Below are 16,307 nucleotides of genomic sequence, written 5' to 3'. Positions count from 1 at the left end.
TGGATGAACACAGAAACATTATGTCAACTTCTTTTAATAGTTCTGAGTTTTAATAGATTTTGTTTGAATATATTACTTTAGGAATGTTTTATATGTAATGAATCTACGTATATTTGGAAATAATTATTTTATTTGCTAATATATTCCTAATACTTCACAAATGTGACAACAAAACATATTGAGAAATATCAAGCATAATTAGATAGCATCAAATATTGAAGATAAACGATAATAAACTCTAAACTTCATGAAATATTTAATGCAGCAAAATTGCTCTTAAATCGATTGCTGTGGGCTGCTTTTCCTCTACTTTCTCCTCAATGCTCTACTGAAGAAGCCACATCATCCAGATAAAAACACCTGCATAAGGGAAACATAACAAAAACTGTAAATAAGATGTTAATTAGAAACCAAATATAAAGGCACTTTTGTATGTGAAACGATTGTCTGCCAGAAATCAAGCAAAACCAGTTTCCTAGAGTGAACACAGGTTATGATACTCATTTGCACACATACTTTCCCTGTTTGAAACTACAGGAAGAAAGCGACCATGCCATTGGACTTGGAAGTGATATTTTCAAATGATTTAAAGGCTTGAATACATGTTTTTTGGGACACTCGTTGATATTTGTTGCCAGTTAAAATGCTGTTTGAAACAATATCATGCCCACAATCCCAATATATTTACAGGGTTGCAGAGTGATATGCAGCTTTTTTACTTTTTATTGTGCATTTTGCTCTGTGTCTTCATTTTGTTTTTTTTATTATTTGCATTTAATTACTTTGCATTCCTGTGCCGGAAATTATACACACATGTATATATGTATATATGTATGTATGTATGTATGAAAATTTGATGTTTAATACCGAGTATTGACTGTAAGGTTGACCCGGTGATGATGGAGGTTGATGACGTTGTAGCTGTTGTTGACCCTGTAGTGGTGATAATGGAGGTTGATGACGTTTTAACTATTGTTGACCCTGTAGCTATCAAAGCAGTTGCTGTTGTTGCTATGGCAGCTGGAAGTGTGGCTCCTCCTAGTGCAATTTAAAATACATTTTATTTTTACAATATATATTCATATTTGTTTTGGAATTTTATAGTGATCATATATGTGCATTTTTCAGTTTCTTTATTGGAATACAACCAGAAAATATAGGACATTTGTATGTAGTATTAAAAACAGCATAAAAGTATAAGTTGAAGTATCAAGTATTTAAATTCTACTTACACTTGAGCAATAGCAGGCAATGGCATGATATTTTAAACCTTTTAAAAACATTTAGTTATGATTTTTTAGTTTTTAATTGTGTGTACATATTACTTGTATTTTCTGTTTGTATCTTAATAAAAAGAGTGAAAAATAAATATGGATGGACATAAAAACTTTGCTAAAACAACAAAGCTGGTTGTGGTGGCCTAAGAGTTTTTCACAGTACTGTATATACAAAACACTTTTTAAATAGAGAGTGTATATAAATATACCCTGTTTTGCCTGTATGGTTGATCCAGCAGGTGTTATTGGTGCAGATGCTGTTATGGTGGTTGTAGTGGTTGTAACTGAGAGAGTGGATCTTACTAGTAAAGTTAAAATTGTCGTTGGAGCAGTTGTGGTTCTTGGAGCAGTTGTGGTGCTTGGAGCAGTTGTGATGCTTGGAACAGTTGTGATGCTTGGAGCAGTTGTGGTTCTTGGAGCAGTTGTGATGCTTGGAGCAGTTGTGATGCTTGGAACATTTGTGGTTCTTGAAGCAGTTGTGGTGCTTGGAGCAGTTGTGGTTCTTGGGGCAGGTGTGGTGCTTGGAGCAGTTGTGATGCTTGGAGCATTTGTGGTTCTTGAAGCAGTTGTAGTGCTTGGAGCAGTTGTGGTTCTTGGGGCAGGTGTGGTGCTTGGGGCAGTTGTGGTGCTTGGGGCAGTTGTGGTGGTTGGAGCAGTTGTGGTGCTTAGAGCAGTTGTGGTGCTTGGAGCAGTTGTGGTGCTTTGAGCAGTTGTGGTGCTTTGAGCAGTTGTGGTGCTTGGACCAGTTGTTGTGCTTGGAGAAATTGTGGTGCTTGGAACAGTTGTGGTGCTTGGAACAGTTGTGGTGCTTGAGGATCCATAAATTCCATTGAAGACCAGAAGAACAGTTAAGAAAGGTCTCAAATACTCCATCTGTCCTCAGGAAATAAATGAATGGGCAAAAGTTTCACTGAAAGTCCTGTCAGAATTATGTATTTTAATTGCATTGGTTTTCTTGACATGAAATTAACCACCACTCAAATGTTTTATTTAGTAGGAATATAATTCAGAAACCTTATCCTGTCTCTTCCCAGACATAACTACTACACTGAAAAAAATGATTTTGTGCCTTAGTAAATTTAACTTAAAAGAAATGATTAAATTATTTTTAAAAAATGTAAAAAGTGAATGTAAAAATAACACAAAAAATGTAAGTAAATATAAATGAACAGATTATTGAGTAAATTTCACTTAATTTTATCATGTAAAATCCACCCAAATTTGTAAGAAGAAAATTTTGTGTTGAAACTACTTGAATTATTTAAGTAAATTTAACTAACAAGGCAGTGGACTTCTATTTCCCAGCATGCTTTGCATGGGACTGCATTTAGAGAGTAAAATTTGAAATTAAGGGCGTGTTGCAGGTTAAGCACCACTGTCGATTAATGGGTACATAAATCACTCAAGATATGTATATCATTTTTAAAATGTCTGAAAAATGGTCTTAAAGATCCTGTTTTTACGTTTTTGCTATTAACGTTTTTTTAAGCAATTCGGCGATGTCGTCACGTTGGGGAGAAGTGGAGAAAGCCTCAGCCAGAGCCATAGAGACACCCATTTCAGGCAGGAATCAGGATCATGGTCCCCCTCAAGCCAGCACGCACGAGTATGTTAATTGTTTGATTACTTTTTACACAAAGTTATGCTAACGTTATGCTATCTGGCTGTCTGCCTATATCTCTATATAGCCTGTCTGTCTGTCTATCTATCTCTATCTATGTATTTATCTATAATCTGGGCTATCAGAACTGTACTTTACTCGTCTCTCTAGTCACTCTCAATGCTCTTAAGGCGGCTTTGGTAAATTCTCTCCCCAACGTGACGTAATATAGTGCGTTGTGGGGGAAAGGAGAATCATTGCAAACTGCTGTACTTTTTCGTATTATATTCCGTTTTGTGATACCCAACAACATAAAATACAATGGATAACAGTTTAAATGTTTATTATCAACAAGCAAATTGCACAAATTCGTTGAAAAATTTTACTTGCAACACGCCCTTTAAACACTATTTTTTGTGTTTTTAACAAAAAATTAAGACTTGTTAGTGTTTAAGGTTAAATTATCTTTGAGATTTAGAAGAGTTTCTGTTTTGAGTTTTGTGGTTACCATCATTTAGAAGAGTGATGCTTGTGTATAGACAATAGGTGACAGGATGAAAATCATGATGTAAGTAGTAACTATGCTTATGCCAGTTCTGAGACCTACTGAGTCTGTTCTGACTTGCTCAACATAATGTGGCAGTGAAATGTGGAAAGTTAAGGTAGAATAACAAAATAAAAAATTATTGGATTTAACCATTAAATTGATTTGGTTGCACATAATTAATTTTTGTGTACTGAACATAAAAATTGAGTAAATTCTACTCAAAATAGTTTAGCTACAATTATGAATATAATTCATCTGAAATTACTTATACAATGTAAGTACACTCAATTGATAAATTATAAGTACATTCAGCTTAAAAAATATATCTGGAGTTAGATACATTTATTGTGTGCATCTTCTTGCCATAATAAAATTAAGTAAATTCAACATAACATTTTTTTTCAGTGTAGCTGTTCTAGCATTGCAACTTCATTTCACTACAGGTATGTTGGTTAAACTATTTCAGTCAAAACATGTATTAGTTTTATTATAAAAAGATATCAATCAATTATTAATCAATACATGCATAATACATTCCAATCAAACTATTTGGTTAAAGTTGTTGTTAAAGATTGTTGTTCAATTACATGTAAATAAATTACCTTAAGTGCAATGTTTCTAGGTTTTGCTCCAGTTGAAATAAATAGTGTAGAATTTTGCTACAGATCTTACATGTCCGGTCCTTATGTCGTTTTGGTAACTCACACAATGATAGTTGTTGCACATGACAGGCTTTTTAAGCTGTAAGGAGGATGGTAAGATATGTGATCTCTGTGGCAACCCTCTGAATCAACTGTTCAATAATTGTATGAAACATGGGATTAAGTTTCAGTAGTTTATCTAATTTGTGATTGTTTTAATTGTAACAAGTTTTGTGTTGACAGCTCTTGTTGCTAGAGGGCTGAAATGCATGAATACTGTTACCTTTACATACAGTGTACTCCACTAATATTAGCACTCTGGGAAAATCTATAAAAAATGTTTTTACTGTTGACTATTTAATTGTCTATCTAAAATATTAACATCTAACTCACAATGGAAATCAATTGCAACAATAAAAAAACCAAATAAATTCCAGTTAAATCTGTGGCACAATTATTAGCAACATTTTAGTCAATATTTTGTGCTCCTTTGGTTAAGATAACAGCCCCAGGTCTTCTTCTGTGATAACTGATACATTGATAAACACATATAGCAAGTGATTTGAGACCATTTCTTTATACAAAATCCCACCAGATCCTTAAATTCACAGGGACTCTTCTATTCAGTTGCAATGGTTTTCTATAAGGGTTCAAGTCAGAGGACTGGGGTGCGGACGTGGCTGGTGACTTCTCTTCTGAGGGGTGCGAATTCAAAATATATGTTTGTTGCATCATGTGAACCATGTGCATTATGCGTCTTGTCCAGGGCCGGTTTTTGCTATGGGCAATGTGGGCGAACGCCCAGGGCGCAATCTATGTGAGGGCGCACGAGCGCCCTAAAAAAGAAAACTATCAAAACCGCTCATTTCCATGTCAAGTTAGTGCTGAGAAACACAGTTGTGTGCGTGTCAGAAGAGGCACGGATGAGGGGGGCGGGGAATCAACTTGCGACTGCAAGTCCCTCGCTCGCCTTAAGGGGGGCGAGCGAGGGATTGACTGATCCCAGGCCAGAGGCCACACAACACAAACTGCTGCGTCTGCTTCCAAGTAAATTGTATTTTTTATTCCTAAAATTAACATAGACCCATATACCTACGAACATGTAATTAATTGGGTTATGTGAAAAAAATTCTGTAGAGTCATCTACGTGACTCACGTCACGTGACTCCGGTTGATTGACGGGTAAAACGGACGTTGTTGTTGGCAAAATGTAATGCAAAGTTAATGATGTCGAGTCTTCATCTTCATCATCATGGATCAAATTAAAAGACCAAAGTAGCCATCTCAGTTGCCCGGTTCAGGAAAAGAAGATGAGGAGAAACGGGCAAAAGATAAAGGTATGCCGAATTCTATGAGTGACAACGTGAGTGACGTGACAGTAGGAAATAGGCTATTTATATTAGCCTCGCACTCTTGCTAATATGTTGCTATTAGCCACAGAATACGACTGTATTGGGTTTTAGTTTTGCTGAACTAGCAACTATTAGAATTGAGGCATCATGTCATGCAACTAAATTCACTCTATAGGCAACACAGTCTAGTTTGTGTGTGCAACACAAAAAGTGCAAATTCACACAGACCTCCTGACTGTGTAATTTTTTATTGCTTTACGCTATATGTGTCAACTTAAATAACTTCTAATATACATTGACATGGCATTTTGTAAGCTACAGTGAGCTTTTTAAATAATTTGTAGTGTATGCTTATTTTATAGGATGTTAACAAATACTAATAAAATGTGTGTTATGGTCATTTTAATTGGGTAACTGATGCATGTGTGAGGAGTCAGATACTTCCACAGCAGCAAGTGTATGTGTGTGTGTGTGTGTGTGTGTGTGTGTGTGGTGCATGAGTGGGTGTTTATACTGTATTACATGTTTTTTTTCTGTTCTTGCTACCTATTTGTATTTAAGATTATATTTAACAAAATAATACATGTTGGTGGCGGGGTTTGGGGGTTATTCTTTTTTTTCTGGGGGCTGCCAAGGGATGGTTCGCCCAGGGCGTAAATCTAGCCAGGACCGCCACTGGTCTTGTCAAAATAGGTTCCTGCTGCACACGCTTCATAACGGTTTATGATAAAAGAGACGCTCACTTTTACAAAATATTTGCAAGACACTCACTTAAAGGCACAATAAGTAGGATTTCCCCCATTTAGTGGTGAAATTGTATTTTGCATTCAAGTAAATATTGCTCTCTAGTGCCTCGCTTTCCAAATGTGTGTTGCAAGTAACTACGGTAGCCGTTATGTAATCACTGATCTCCTTGTCCGTTTCAGCTAGTTCACATGTTCTGAATGAAAACGTGTTGTGGAAACACGTTGGTAGGCTAGTGCTTTTTGTCCCTCTCTGCTATTATAGTTTATCAGTATGGCGGAACGACATGGAAGTCTTCTTGGACTTATCCGTTCAATGTAAGTAAAGAGAAGAAATTCTAAGCTTACAAAGAAAAGTCAGATCACTGGCAGGGGTCATTTGACACCAATGAGGACATATTTATGAATAAAGACATTCATTTTGATTAATAAAACACTTAAAATCCTACTTACTGTCCCTTTAACAGTAAACTCTGATTACACAAGATTAAGCGAGTATCTGGGAAATGCGACCGTCACTTTTATCATAAACCCTTTAGTGTGCAGCAGGCCCTTATTTTGACAAGACGCATAATGCACATGGTTCACATGACACGCCAAAATCAGTTATAGTTAGATAGTTAGAGAAAATCAGTGTTCATGTTGAAAAAACAAGAATGGCCTTTCGGATAATAAAATTGTCATGTCAGCGGTTTTATCACAATTTTTTTACATAAAAAAACACTCAGATAAAATGTGTCATTTTGATCTGTTTATTTTTTCCAGTTGTTGATAGTATAACACAGAGAAATTACCCACACATTTAGTTTTGATTACATTCTGTTAGTCATTATTTATCTTAGGCATTATACGTTTTCTTTTTTCTTTATTAATTTTTATTTTTAGTGCTAACGCTAAAACGTTACACAAGAACAAAGTACGCTGATATGTCATCCATGAGAACACTTAGACAGAAATCTAGTAATTCACAAAAAAGACAAAAATGATAAGTGTTAAATAAAGTCAAAAACAAATAAAACGGATATATAAGTGGACAAGCATTCACAGTCACACTGTCCCAACACATGACAAGCTAATACATTTGTTTATCTATTATTTTCCCTTATTGTTCCATTTAATTGTCATTATTCCCACAATTTTTACTGTTTTCCATTTATTTTTGGTAGAAGCTCTTGTCAGTTTGCAGTAAAATTTGTTCTACCTTAATCATACAATTGTATTTCCATAATATTGAAAAGACATGAAAAATATCCAACATGAAAAGAAAGAAAGGGTCATGGTTCTGGACACAAGAGTCAAAAAGTCCCAAGAAATAAAATAAAAAATAAGAAAGAGGATTAAAATAAATACAGCTTTTGTGAATGTATTGCATTCTACAGAGATTCTCTATCACATTTGTACTATTGAAAAAACTTTCCGATATTAAGATATTCTTAAACTGATCTGTCTGATTTTTTTTCAGGGCAGTGTTTTGCTGAATGTGATTAAAATTCAATTGTTGTCTTCGAATCTTGGCAAGTGTGATTCCTTAGTAAGCTTTTTAGTAATATTTCTGTAGTATAAGGTTAAAAAATTCTAAATTTTAAGTGGAGTTTAACATTAGCTATGGTTTTTTAATAGTTTGTTGATCAGAAGAGCTTATTTGATTATTACATGGCTGTACCCTAAAGGCAGTGAAGGGGCTGGTTACACTCTTAAAAAATAAAGGTACAGTGATGCCAAAGGTTCTTAAAATTAAAAGTGTTAAAAGGCTTTCCGACCTTTGTACCTTAAATTGTGCTTTAGAGGGTTAACACTACACATACCGCACACTAATGTTCAGGCATGTCAGAACTTGCTGATATACATATTTACGTATGCACAATTCCTATTGATTCTCTACAAGTCACAATGGCTCAAGCATTTATCATCACCATGGTTTAATGTACTGTCCAGGTCAGAACTATTGCTCTCAAGTTACTCTAAACGAAAAGATGGCTAATAAAAAGAAAAGCTCATTGTGAGTCATCCTTGAAAGTTTTAAACCAAACACTACACGCTGTGCAATAGAGGGGGTAAGAAAAATGACTTTTGGGGTAGACTGCCTGAATGGAAATACCATCTTGTAAATACCCATGGTATCCAAAATGGTACATGTCCAAAAATAACCACAGTGTTACAGGTGTATTAAAGGAAACACCATTCATCTTCAAAACAGATAATAGTATGTGATTAAGAAATATAAAGTTGGGGTCGGAGAAAAAAATCGATTCACCAAACTATTGGGATTCTTTATCAAGCGATTTTGAAATCGATTTGTTTACCTCAGAATCTATTTTTAATTATTTTACTTTTCTAATAAGGTGGAGGGAAGACATTACCGCTTTTATTCCAACAAAGGGAAAAACGTATTTGTTGTTGTCTGTAATAGATAATGTCGTATCCGTTTCGAGCTGGAGTGAGAAAGCGAAGCCATGGCAGAGAAAGGGGAACAAACCTCTTTGAGAATCATTTCTGCACTTTCACGTGATAATGACACTCTTTGGTAATGACATTTTGCGTGTATCTCCCGATGAGTTCAGTGCATTCGCGTGCTCTCTGTTTATCGTTGAATTTGGTTGCAAAAGCTCCGTGTCACTTTGTATCCTTCCATGTTTCTAAACTTGAGATGAATTGAATGCATTAAAGGAGGACTCGGGTCTAATTAACGGCGTGAAACCCGATGATCGGAGTCAGTCAATGTGCATGTGCCGTCTCAAACGTGCCTCCGGTTTCTATAGCGATAATAAACAACTGGTTCTTGTTTTAAAAGTCACAACCACGCACTGCACTTTCTTTCTCAAGCATTAGTTTAGTTTGAAGTTTGTAGCACATATTATTTGTCTAGAGTCTTCAATACATTTTCAGTTGATTATTTTGCTGTTATTTATAGAACAGTTTAACACAGCACTTTATTTTATTTCAGAGATTGTTTTTACTCATTATGTTGCACATTTGGATATTATATTCAAGTTCAGGGTTTTGGTATAGTTTTATGGTTTAAGGTACTTTAAAATATGCACTATGTGGTCTGCTTCTGAAATAAAAATTCAGAAAGATGTTGGCCTAATGCATTGTTTTTGTTAATATGACTCATATACAGACTGTTTAAGGGTATGATCAAGTATTTTCAATTGTCTAGTCTTTATTACACTCTAAAAAATATTGGGTTGTTTTTAACCCTGGGCTGGGTAACTATAGGACAGAAAACACCTCTGGGCCAAAATGACCCAAAAGATTTGTTGTTTTAACCCAACTGCTGGGCTGTTTCAACATGGTTGATTAACAATAACCCAGCAGTTGGGTTAAAACAACCCATTATCTGGGTAACTTCAACCCAGAAATGTGTTCCGTCCCACAGTTACCCAGCCCTGGGCCAAATATTTTTTTTAGAGTGTAGGCAAACAAAAAGCACAAAGATTAAAACAATGAATCGCAATATCCACATAATCGCAATATGTATTGAACCAGCACACAAAAATTGGCATAGTATTGAATAGCCGGATTAGTGAATCGCCCCAGCCCTAGTATAAAGTGGATGCTTTTTGAAAGTCAACCAGCCAACCAACCAATACCAAATTCTTTGTGCTTTAATAATGCAAATATTGACTTGTAACATTACCCTTTTAGATAAATTCTAATATTAAAGATATTCTTTACATGCATTTTCTTAAATCTTAAGCAGAATGTGCTTAACAACGTCCTATAAAAAACTGAGGTATTTTTTATTGCAGTTATATTTTATAGAGATTAAATACATGTTTTACTTAAGCCACTTCCCTCAGATGTTTCTCATAAAGAACACTAGTGTACCAGAGATAATAATAATAATCGAATGATGAGATTAGGAGCATCATAGTTTGATTTAACAAATTGATTTCACTATGAATACAATGTTTGATCTTTATATCAATAAATCAATTTATATCAGTAGGTCAATAAGAAAATACTTTAGCTGGGTTTTAACAAACTAGGTCACATATCTGGGTCAAAGACGAAAACGCGTTTTTCAAACTTTAAAACTAATTAAGGGTTATAAAACTTTAAAGACCACAAAATGCCTTGAACAAAAAAATCCTTTGATGACATATTAAAAGTCCCTTTTTATGGATCACAGTGTAGACCCTAAATACTAATTTATTGTAGAATATAAAAATATTGTTAAATCTCTATACTTTGACAATATCCTTAAAACCTGAAAAAGTTTCACCCATTTGTCAGCAAGAAGTTTTGTAAGTAAGTGAAAATTATTAAAAATTCAATAAAATTTTATATGATCATCTATTCTTTTCATACATTTTATGAAGGACAGGTCAGAATAAGTTTGTTTCGTTTTTAAATAAATAAATCTATAACACTGAATCCCCATGATATCACACAAAATTACGTTTGGTCAAAAAAGGAGTAAGCATTGGTATTATTCCCATTATTGCAATGAATGACAATCAGGATTTTCACCCAAAATAGGTTGCTTTCTTAAATTTCTGACATGAATATAAACTGTTCTAACATAAATTACATCACCCCCATGGTTCCCTTAAACTAGTGACATATGGAGGGTGACTCGTTGTCTAGAAACATTGTTATCTGCAATATCTTTCTTGTTGTAAAAGCGCCGCCCTAATTGATCTGCATTTGCATTTTGCTGGTGCCTAGCAATCTTCTGTTTGTTCATGGACATCTAAAATGCAATATCATAAATAAAACCTCACATATTACAATTTTTATATTTATAATATTCACTATTTGTCAGTGTTAAACATGCATCATATACCTAAAATCTAAATAGTGTTAAATTGTTATTGATACAGTGATATTCTTTTAGTGTAATGGATGACAATGTTTGTTGGCATTACATTTGTTTTGTAACTTATGTTACCACACCATGAAAAGGTGAAATGATCAAATATCTACGAACAATAACCTGACCTCGCCGCAGCACAACAGCAATTGTCACAGACTGCTGAATAACCTATTAATAGGACTTTAAAATAGCTTCCTGATCATGTTACACTGCATGACCTCACACAAAACGAGTATTTGGGACGTGTTATATCCCACGACTCTTTCAATAATTTTTCACTAAACCTTTTTAAGCATTAAAGCAGACTCTTTACTTGCATTTGGTGTTTTATCTATATAAAATTACTATGTATAGTAATTATTATTTATATTATAAAAATATTCTATTTAATTTAATGCAAACAGAACAGTTTGGTTTTGTCTTTGACCCATCTATGCTCAGATTTGCTAAAATGTAAAAGTTTACAATCAAAAGCCATTGAAGATGTAGATACAAAACAGAGATAAAGTTCATACTTAAATATATTTGCGAATTATTTTAGGCTATGAAAATAAATATCCTATGGGCAGTCAAGTGAAGTAGCACCCAAATCAATAAACAAATATTTTTGCCCACTGTTCCAAATTTAGTTTACATGTAAATGCACTTTTGGCTTTATTTTTGTGCAGTTGTTTATTTACATGTCAACCATTAACATAGAAATGTTTGTGCTTTCCAATGTTTACATGTAAATGCATTCACTTGGTTATGACACTGATGGTTTATTGAACAACCACTGGCTGGCAGAACAACTGCAGCACCTCTGTAAGCCTTCAGAAGTCAACATGAAATGCAAATTGACCCTATTTGTTTCAGTACATGTTTCTGGTATTATTGTGTACAATATACAATTATTTTAAAGAAACAAATGTGCACTTAGTTTAAAAAAGCAATACTTGCTCTGCCTTTTAAACATTTTAGCTGACATCACAATATTTTTCCTATCACACAATTAAATTCATGATACTTTTCAGCCAATACCCTCCAATCACCAGGATATATTCTGATATGTTAAACTCTTTTGTCACTTTCATAATATGAAAGTAAAATGGTTTGTGAACACGGATTTGTGCTGACTTTAAGGAACAACATTTGGACACGTCTGGAATAAACGTTACCCTTTTCTTGTCTATTTTTCTAACACAGGCACACACACACAGTTTAAAAAACAAACAAAAAAGATTAAAAACTGTAGACCGAACATGGTCTACAATTTGGGCATGCAATTCACAACAGGCAAATATGGACCACAACCAAATCAAGGTTAAATACAATTGCAATATTTTGCTGTTGTTTTGCTTTGTATTTATATTTAAGGGAAAGTGGAAGACATGAGGTGGCTGTTACTGCCCAAGGCTAATACTTTAATCTAAAACAAAAGATTCCCACAAGTGTCTTATAATCACACAAGTATAGACAAAAACATAGTACCCCTTTCACAGCAGCAGGACTGTATAACAAAAAAGAAAAACATTATATAGACACACATTATGACCTTATATATATTCTTTTCTATATGGTTTTGTTTAGAAATGTAATGAGTAATTATAATAAAAAATTGTTAAAATAATTTTGGTTATTAGTATCGTCGAGACAAATTATACTTCTAATATGAAAATTGATTAACACTACGTTTGGGTCTTACTAAAGGTGTTGCCCATGTTACAGAGGTTAAAGGGCTCTATCATATACCAGACCAGTTAGTACCCTACAAAAATAATTTTCTTAATCAGTATTTTCATCTTGTTTTAAAAGAAAAACATATAAACACTCCTAAACGTTGAAAGAAACTATGTAAAATAAGACTGCAGACTTGCATTCAAATAATTATTTGATATGATTTCACCATACGCCTCAGTAATATGTTTAGTAATATGTTTATTTGTGAAGATAAAATGAGATTCAACCTGCATTCAAGACATATAGTTTATGTGGAATTTAAGTATGAATGTATAGTTTTTTTTTCTAAAATAAGACAAAAATACTGATAAAGATTTTGTTTTGCCAGCTTTAAAGGAGGACTCATTTTTATTCATTAGCTATCTCCTTAAACCAACCTGGCAAATCTCTTTCAACCAGTCGAATTACTCAAACTTTCAAACACGCATCAATCCATCCCTCTCCTCCCTGGCTCAACAAGACATCTCCGTGGAATGGGATGGACTTGGAGGGAACTGTCCACCCAGTGAGCCCTGGGACAGCGTCCGGGATCGGGAACGCGACCCCTCCATTGAGAAAGAGGAGGACAGAGAAGTGGTGCGTGAACGGGAGAGACGAGTCATGCAGGATGAAGCCACTGAAAAAGACAAACTGATATTAGAGGTAGACATAAAACAACATAGTCTTTTCAGCTTGGCAAAGTGTACTTCTTGCTAACTTGAGCAAGCACAAATGTTCATGCTTTTTCGAATTTGGTTTATGCCTGTTAGTGCAAGTTTGTTTTTGTTCCAACTGGTATTAGCTGGTTCACCTTTAAGGAACTCTTTGAGTCGTTTTTGTATCGATTACATGAAACGAATGGTGTTCTTCTTAAGAACCTATATTTCTAATCAAATCTAAAAAGCCCAATGAAATGTTGAAAAACAGGCCGAAAAAAAACAAAGAGGGGACACTACAAGCGGGGCCCTCTTTAAACCCCTGTGAGGTCCCAAGAGGGGATGGAGCACAGCCTACAGTCGGTGGGTTTAGCTCCCTCACGTCCCTCAGGAACCTGATGATCTGGTCCAACTGCCCAAGAGACTTACCCTAAACAGTGAAGTGATGGGCGGCAATAGTGACCACATACACTTTGAGGGTAAAATGGTAATGGTCTCTGTCACTGCTAGTGTCTCACACTAAACTGGTCCTCATCCTGTCCAGTTGCCAGTCATGGAGGTACACCTTGTATACCAAGTATACGTTGTCTGTCGCATTTGTGTGCTGCCAACATGACCAGCCACCATGACAGGTTGAGGTGTGCTAACCACGCAAGCCCAGACTCCATACTAGTGGAGTGACCTGTCTCATTGTCCTAGGTGGGGGTGGGTCGGATTTCACAGTGATTGTCATGCCGTGACATACATCATATCTAAGCACCTGATACGGTGCATGGTGGGTGAACTATCCCTTTAACTTTTATTAATAATGTTACTGTGGACCTTTTAATGTAGGAAGTTACTAATTATTAAAAAAATTCAAAATCACTTACTGTATCCCATTCCCTGGATGAAGTACTTAAAAGCTTCTGTCAGTTTACTGGGCTACAAAGACAAAGACTTAATTTATACACATGGCTTTGACCTTAATAGATCAAAAGTAATAATAAATGATCACTTACCTGGGTAAGCTGTGGCATACCACCAGCATCGGCCATCTGAATTAAACACAAAAGACAGCAGTTGGAATAAAATAGTAACTAAGTATGGTTCTAAGTGTGGGTTGCACCAACAAGGATTAAATGAAGCAGAGTTTAAAGAGTAACTAAACCCTAAACCAACTTTTTTTAGTTAATGATCTGTAAAAATTATGCTTTATTAGTGCTGTTCATTGATTTTAGTAAGTTTTTTTGACATTTTGATATAAAGTGTTTCAATACTACAATATATGGTGTAAAAATGTCTGAGTGCTGCCCTCTTCAGGTTGAACGGTGGCTACTGCAGTTGAATTTTCCTATTGGATGTTGGGTCCAAAATATGACTCGTGACGTAAGCAGGTTCAAGCTCATCACGCCCTTGTTACGATCTCACCAATGCTTGGTACGAGCTAGTTCGTCGTCCCCTCTATCTCCGTTGGGATCTGCCCACTTTTCTCGCATTTTTCAAATATTGCCAGTGGGTGGAGTCAGGCTCTGACCAGGGGTTTAGTTACGCTTTAAAGCTAATCTAGGCTTTGTTGATTTCAGTTGAATTTTAATTCGAGTTGTGTTGCACCACTTAAATTCAAACAGATTAACAAATCTTTGATTAAAACTTTAACCTGTATTAAGACCTTCCTCTGCGATTAATTTTGATGAATTTGCAGATGCAATTAAACAGCAACAATGTTGACGTTGTCATTCAAAAAGGGAAAAAAACAGTTTATACAGGCAAAGGAAATGTAATTTTTATATTATAAATACCTACATAAGATTGTATTGATTAACGAAACCTATATTGTAAAGCTCAGATACTGTGACACAATGAACAAGGGTGTCGACGCATTTGTCATGAAGCGCCACCGAGTCTGGTGGCTGTCATCGGTGCTATTAATAAATATTTTGAGCGATTGGCCCCTATCTTGATTCTAACAAAATTCTTTCACAAAAATGCAATAATGTCAGCTTTTTGCAAAAATATATATATATTTTTTTGAAGAAAAATACTCATATTTAAGAGGTTATGAACAGAGAAAAAAAATTGATGAAACTTTTTTTCCCGTTTTGTTTGTTTGTTAATTGTTTGTTTGAAAGCAGAGGGTCTGTTCTTCTTTCATCTGATTTATTTGCATGTTAATATAATTTTAGAAGGACATTTTCCAGGAAGGCATTTTGTGAAACTTTTATGAAAATCACGGGCTGGCAGGGAATAAGTTAAATGCAAGTTTAAAGTTAATCCCTAGCTGAGATTTATAACAGAGTTTAAAGTAATGATGCAACAGGATTAAAGGTTTACTGTTAAATTTTAACCTGGATCAAAATGTAACCATGTTAATTTTTAAACAAGATTTAAAGTTTGGTGCAACAAAATTAATAAATAAGCATTGATTTACACCAGATTTAAGCCTTATCCTTGTTGGTGCAACCCACCCTAAGAGTAGTTATAATAGGTTTTATCTTTTGAGATCATTATCTTTAATAAAATTACAAATTAAAATCAATGTCTATACCTTGAGGAATGAGGTTGTAGTTGGATCTAGTTTGCTGTTACACTCCACCTAGTAAACAGAGATACATTTTTAAAAAGCAGTCAAAAATGAATACCGGTACACCTCATATTGTTATTAAAAATTGTTACTGCCTTAAATAAAGCAATATGCAGCACAACATCAAATAATCTCTCCCCGTCCTTGAGTTAAACACATGATCTACCCTTTAGCACAATGGCATCCCACAAAACAGAACATTAAACACTAACATATCTCACTTTATAAACTTGTGCAAATCAGTTAAGTTTACGTAACCTTTTCTAATAAATGCAAGAACTTATATCTGAGTGAAATTAACTTGTTTTTTTGTTAGCAAATTTGACTGTTTTACAGTATAGTCAGGTCCGAATCTTCAAGATTGTGTAACCCTGTAGGCATTTTTGAGGAAAAGTTGTTATACCACAT

General features: G+C 34.7%; 1 protein-coding gene across 2 annotated transcripts in view; it reads right to left on the bottom strand.

The window, feature by feature from the left end:
* Positions 1-6,898: 6,898 nt before the first annotated feature.
* LOC129436581 (protein NDRG2) overlaps positions 6,899-16,307 on the bottom strand; it is a 53,925-nt gene continuing 44,516 nt past the window's right edge. Inside the window, exons 13-17 of one of the 2 annotated variants that reach the window (XR_012360250.1) lie at positions 15,864-15,911; positions 14,338-14,373; positions 14,209-14,260; positions 13,079-13,317; positions 6,899-12,471 (exon numbers count right to left, since the gene is read on the bottom strand). Coding sequence is in view for 1 of the 2 variants with exons in the window: in XM_073859716.1 (XP_073715817.1) it covers positions 13,154-13,317; positions 14,209-14,260; positions 14,338-14,373; positions 15,864-15,911 (300 nt within the window). In the remaining variant the exon portion in view is untranslated. Of the gene's footprint in view, positions 13,318-14,208; positions 14,261-14,337; positions 14,374-15,863; positions 15,912-16,307 lie in introns of both variants that reach the window. The other variant, XM_073859716.1, reaches the window with a different exon arrangement.

The sequence above is a fragment of the Misgurnus anguillicaudatus genome, chromosome 21, assembly GCF_027580225.2.
Source record: "Misgurnus anguillicaudatus chromosome 21, ASM2758022v2, whole genome shotgun sequence".
Lineage (NCBI taxonomy): Eukaryota > Metazoa > Chordata > Actinopteri > Cypriniformes > Cobitidae > Misgurnus > Misgurnus anguillicaudatus.
The sequence above is the reverse complement of the archived record's forward strand: the minus strand, read 5'-3'. Positions and strand labels throughout refer to the sequence as shown.